At 72.2% G+C, this 5938-nt stretch overlaps 1 protein-coding gene across 1 annotated transcript; it reads left to right on the top strand.

Annotated features, from left to right (window-relative positions):
• Positions 1-961: 961 nt before the first annotated feature.
• AURANDRAFT_33855 (hypothetical protein) lies at positions 962-2151 on the top strand (the record flags this gene model as incomplete). Its single annotated transcript, XM_009043488.1, has 2 exons — positions 962-1848; positions 2004-2151. Coding segments are annotated over 2 exons (1035 nt in total), but the record flags the coding sequence as incomplete, so codon positions are not given.
• Between the last annotated feature and the right edge of the window lie 3787 nt (positions 2152-5938).

Genomic DNA, 5938 nt, shown 5'->3' with positions numbered 1-5938 from the left:
GTCTTAGAACCCGTCACTCGAATGTGTCATGTTGAGCATAGTATTTCTTTGGGTCATGAGCAATCCCCAAAGTAATCACACTGGTTGAGTGTATCAATCTTTTAACTCACACATATCAAGGAAGGTCTTCTGAAGAACGTGTACTTAGCAGATACTCGATTCCCATCTACTTCATTCGCTTAATTGACTCCATTCATGATGAAGCTGAAGTCCACTATCATTTGGGATTTACACGGAGTTTCAATCCAGGGGGAGTAGAGAGATAGAGAGATTTCTATCTTCATCTTCAGTGAACAGTGAACTGCATCTTGATGTTGCAGTGCACCTTACCCCACTGCGCTCCTACTGCGTATCCTGCTAGTTTTCCCTTCCCTTCCTTAATTCATTCTAATCCAGTTTCAAGTCTTATAGACAGCGAACTGAAGGAGTGACTGCCAAGCAGGCACAGAGTGCATAGCGCTCTTCTGTGTCTGTGGTGTCTGTCTGGTTAGCGTCACAGCGACGTGCCAGGTAGCACCAGGCTCAGCGAGGTTGCACAGTCGCCGGACAGTGCACCTGCTGGATAGTAGTTTGACTGACGTCATAGCGACGTTAGGAAGCTAGTAAACTATCCTAACTTTCTAACCCGTGTTTTAATCTCCTGCTCCCCCCGGCGCCTGCGGCGCTCTCTTGGCGCCTTCGGCGCCGCCTCCCGGCGCCTTCGGCGCCGCCCCACGGCGCCTTCGGCGCCGATTTTTTTCTTCTCTTTTTTTCTTGAAGTGTGGAAACACCAAATCGCCGCCGGATTTGCTCCGTCGACGCCCCCTAGCCGCCTTTGCATTGAATCGACACGCCTAAACGCTCCGCGACGTCCGCAACGTCCGCCATGAGCGCCCATAAACCCAACGCCGCAACGTCCACCATGAGCGCCCAGAAGACGGACCCGCTCCCCTCGCCGCCGCGCGAGCCCCACGACCGCTGGATGGAGGAGGCCTTCCCCCCGACGCCCGCGCCGCCGCCGCCGGCCGACGACGACGACGCGCAGGCGCCGACGCCGGTGACGGTCTGCGTGCGCCTGCGGCCCGCGGGCGGCGCGGACGGCGATTTGGCCTGGCGCGCGGCCGAGGACGAGCTCGTGCAGCTCGCGGGCAAGGGCGCGGGCGAGCGCTACCGCTTCGACCACGTCTGTGACGCCGACGCGCACACGACGGAGGTCTACGACCACGCCTGCCGGTCCATCGTCGGCGACCTCGTCTGCGGCCGGAGCGGCACGCTCCTCGCGTACGGCCAGACGGCGTCGGGCAAGACGCACACGATGCAGGGCTTCATGCGCCTCGCGTGCGAGCAGATCTTCGAGGCCGAGGGCGAGACGACGGTGTCCTGCGTCTACCTCGAGGTCTACAACGAGGCCGTGCGCGACCTGCTGAACCCCGAGTCGGCCGTCGCGCTCCGCGAGGAGAAGCACCGGGGCGTCTACGTCGCGGGCGCGCACCGCGTCGTCATCCGCGACCCCAACGAGCTCGACGCGCTGCTGAAGCGCGGCGAAAAGCGGCGGCGCATCGGCAAGACGCGCATGAACTCGCGGAGCTCGCGGAGCCACGCGGTGCTGCAGCTCCACGTCGCGACGGACGTCCGCGGCGTCGTCTTTTCGGCCACGCTCAGCCTCGTGGACCTCGCCGGGTCGGAGAAGCCCCGGCGGTCCCGGGCCGAGCACCCGAGCCGGAGCCAGCGCGCGAACTTCGCCGAGGGCGTCATGATCAACAAGTCGCTGACGACGCTGTCGCACGTGCTCAAGCAGCTCGGCGACGGCGAGCGCCAGGGCAGGAAAAGAGAGCGAAATTCCCAACTTCAAAGGCTCCTATCTCGGCCGTTTTCCACTCGTTTCGGCTGATTTTTGGACGAGCGATCATCTCTCGGAACGGTCTCGAAGCATGTATGCTTTTTTCGGAACGCGCGCGCGCGGAACACTCAGGTTGAAGCGAACTTGAATCTCTCTTTTCCTGCCCAGGCGAGCGCGCGCCGAGCTTCCGCAACTCCAAGCTCACGCGCCTGCTGCAGCCGACGCTGAGCGGCGGCGCGAAGCTCGCGCTCGTCTGCTGCGTCGCGCCGGGCACGGCGTGCCTCGAGGAGACGCGGACGACGCTGCAGTTCGGCCAGCGCGCGAACCGCGTCGCGCTGCGCGCGCCGCGGCCGCGGCCGCGGCCCCGCGACGACGACCAGCTGCGGGCGCTGGCCGCGCGGCTCGAGCGGGAGAACGTGCAGCTCGCGCGCGCCGTCGCGGCCAAGTCCGCGGCGCTCGCGGAGGAGCGCGCGCGCGTCGCGGCGCTCGAGGCGGCCGCGGCGGCCGCGGCGACTTCCGCGAGCCCGCCGTCGGCGAAGAAGCGGCGCGCGCGGCGCCGCCGGTCGCGGCGCACCTGGGCGCCCGGCGATGCTGCCGAGGGCGACGACGCGCCGGCATTCGCGGCGTCGGCGTCGTCGGACGCCGACGAGGCCGCGGCGGCCGCCGAGGCGCTCGCGCGCGACGCGGCCGCGTTCCGCGCGCGCGTCGACGCCGTCGTCGGCGGCGCGCGCGACGCCGTCGCCGAGAGCGTCGCCGCGTCGGCGCTCGACGCCGCCGTGCGCGAGATCTCCGCCGAGGCCGACGGCGCGATCGCCGCGGCGCGCGCGGACTCGGCCGCGCGCCGCGCGTCGTGCGCCGACGCGAAAGAAGCCGCGGCGAACTTGAAGCGCCGCGTCAAGGAGCTCCAGGCGACCGTCGAGAACCAGCGCCTCTGGATCCGCGAGAACGACGAGGCCGACGACCTCAAGCTCGAGATGCGCAAGCTCCGGAAGACGCTCGACGCGCAAAAGGCGCAACTCGCGGCCGCGCGCGAGCACGAGGCCGAGGCCGCCGACCTGCGGGCGCGGCTCGACGACGCGCGGCGCGAGTTGGCGGCGCGCGCCGCCGAGGCCGCGGCGCCGCCGTCGCCCGAGGCGCCGCCCGCGCGCCCGGCGCCCTCGCCGGCGCCGCCATCGCCCGAGGCGCCGCCCGCGCGCCCGGCGCCGTCGCCGGCGCCGCCGTCGCCGCCGTCGCCGCCGTGGCAGCTGTCGCCGCCGCCGCTCGAGGAGGCCCCGGCGCCGCCGTCGCCCGAGGCCCCGCCGTCGCCGCCGCCGCTCGAAGAGTCCGCGGCGCCGCCGTCGCCGCCGCCGCCCGAGGAGGCGGAGGAGGCCCCGGCGTCGCCCGAAGCGCCGCCGTCGCCCGCGCCGCCGCCGCCGCCGTCGCCGCCGCGGCAGCTGTCGTCGCCGGCGCCGGCCCGGTCGCCGCCGCGGTCGCCGCCGCGGTCGCCGCCGCGGTCGCCGGCGTCGCCGCCGCCGTCGGCCCGGCAGCTCTCCGCGCGCAAGCCGCCGCGGTCGCCGGCGTCGCCGCCGCCGGGCCTCGGCTTCGACGGCCAGCTCAAGTGGGTCGCGGGCTTCTACGCGGCGGGCACGGTCTGGCGGCGCCTCGGCCGGCGCCTCGCGCTCTGGCGCGTCGTCAAGGCGGCCCTCGAGGCGCGCGCGGCGGCGCCGGCGCCGCCCGCGCCGCCGGCGGCCCTGCCGAGGAGGCCGGCGCGTCGGACGACGACGACGCGAGCCTCGACGGCGGCGCGGCCCGGGCGCCGAACCGCTTCGTCGAGTTCGTGACGAAGACGTGCCCGCGGCCGGGCAACCGGACGCCCGAGGGCAGCGCCGCCTTCGAGGCGCCGCCCGCGGCGCCGCGCGAGCTCGACGACGACATGCGGCGGAACCGGGCGCGATTCCGCGACTTCGTCGCGTCGTTCTCGCCCGCGGCGCCGGGCCGCGCGCCCCTGTCGCCGCGCGCGCCCTACGAGCAGGTCGCGACGGCGAGCCCGCCGCCCGCGGCGGCGTCGAAGAAGAAGAAGAAGCGCCGCTCGCGGAAGAAGAAGGGCGGCGGCGAGAACGCGCGGCCGACGAAATCCCTGGTCCAGCGCATGGTGGACGGCGACGACGATCTCTAGTAAGTTTACCGCCGCCGCGATAGGGGGGCGACGGGCGCGCGGTCCTGGACCTCGTCGTTGAGGTCCGCGAGGCGGTCGACGTCGTTCTTCGCGGCGTCGAGGCGCGTCTCGAAGGCCGGCCGCTCCGCGGCGGGCAGGCGGCCGATGTGGCCGCTGATCTCGGCGCGGATCTCCGGCGCGCCCCAGCCCCCGGGCTTGGGCAGCGCCGCCGCGGGCGGCGGGCCCGCGGGCGGCGGCGGCTTCGGCTTGTGCCTCGGCGGCGGCCCGCGCGGCGGCGGCCCGCGCGGCGGCGGCGGCTTTGTCGGTCGGCTCCCGAGGGGCGGCGGCGGCCCGCGCGGCGGCGGCCCCGACGGTTTCGCCGGCTTCGGTTTCGGACCGGAGAGGTAGCGCTCGTCGTCGGAGCCCGAGTCGTCGGAGATGGCCACCGCGAGCCCCGCGGCCGGCGTCGCGATCTCCGCGCGCGCGAAGGGCTTGGACCGGCCCTGGCGCAGCGTCGACGACATGGCCTGGAGCTCCTCCTCCTTGCTCGCGTAGGGCTGCTTTTTCGGCGTCGGCGGCGGCCTCGCGGCCGCCGTCGCCTGGCTCTTGACCTGCTCGAGCGTCAGACCCTTCTCGACGTCGTACGCCTCCTCCTCTTTCAAGAGCTTCTTCTTCAGGCGCGCGCGCCGCCGCTCCTCGCGCGCGTCGGACTTTTCCTTCGCGTCCTTGTGCTTCGCGGGTTCGCGCGGCGTCGGCTTCTTCTTCTTGAGCGGCGGGTAGCCGCTGAGCGTCGCGCGCGCGGCGGGGCTGTCCCAGGCGTGGCGCTCCGGCACCTCGTAGCGGCCTGTCCGCGCCAGGTCCACGAACTGCTCCACGCGCATGGTGACGCCCCACCCGCTCACGGAGCTCTCCCAGCCGTGCCAGAGCGTCCACGCGAACATGAGGAAGAGCGAACTCACGAAGACGTAGAGCAGGTTCAGCTGGCCCTCCTCGTCCAGCGCCGTGCCGCTCATCGTCGACGCTGCCCCGGTCAAAACGCACCGGACATCGGGCGCCGGGCTGCCCTTCAAGCACGGACGTTGAACTAGGTATTGAAGTGGACGCGCACTCATCGATCCCGCCGTGAGGGGCGCGATGTCGCACCAAGCGCGATCGACCCCCGTGAGGCCTCCGTGAATTGGCAAACAACGATCGGGTTCCTAGCCCCGGCCCCGCTTCCGCCCGCGGCCGCGGCCGCGCCCCCGGCCGCCCTTGCCGCCGCCCTTGCGGCTCCGCTTGGGCTTGGCCTTGGGGCCCTCGCGCGCGCGCTTCTCGCGCGCGGCGCTGAGGCGCCGGAGGCCCGCGGTGATGGCGGACTTGTCGACGAGGAAGTCGTCGTAGTCGATCTTCGACCGTCCCCGCTTCCTCAGCCAGCGCACGGAGCGGAACGTGTCGGCGAAGGCCGCGAGCGGGCCCGAGACGTCGTCGACGTGGTCCGCGCCGCCGCCGTCGAACTCGTCGTCGAAGTCGTCCTCGATGTCGTCGAACTCGTAGTCGTCGACCGGCGCCGCGCGCCGCGGCGGCCGCGGCTCCGGGTCGTCGGTCGTCAGGTCGACGACGTCGTCGTCGGACTCGACGGCCTGCTGGTCCCAGGCGTCCTCGGCGTCGCGGCCCTGCGAGAAGACGCCGCAGAACTCGACCTCGTCGTCGTCGTCGTCGAAGTCGTCCTCGTCCTCGTAGAGGCCCTCGTCGAGCGCCGGCGCGCGCGGCGGCGGCGGTCCCTCGTCGTCCTCGTAGAGGCCCTCGTCGAGCGCCGGCGCGCGGCGCGGCGCCGGCGCCTCGTCCGCGCCGAAGGACGGCCGGCCGCCGCCGTCGTCGTCGTCGTCGTCGAAGAGGCCCTCGTCGTCGTCGACGATGCGCCGCCGCTTGCGCTCGGGCCGCCGCGCCGCGGGCGCGCAGTCGGCGCAGGCGAAGGGCTCGTCGTCGCGGGGCATGCGCGCGAGGCC

The sequence above is a fragment of the Aureococcus anophagefferens genome (genome assembly GCF_000186865.1).
Source record: "Aureococcus anophagefferens unplaced genomic scaffold AURANscaffold_55, whole genome shotgun sequence".
NCBI lineage: Eukaryota > Pelagophyceae > Pelagomonadales > Pelagomonadaceae > Aureococcus > Aureococcus anophagefferens.
The sequence above is the reverse complement of the archived record's forward strand: the minus strand, read 5'-3'. Positions and strand labels throughout refer to the sequence as shown.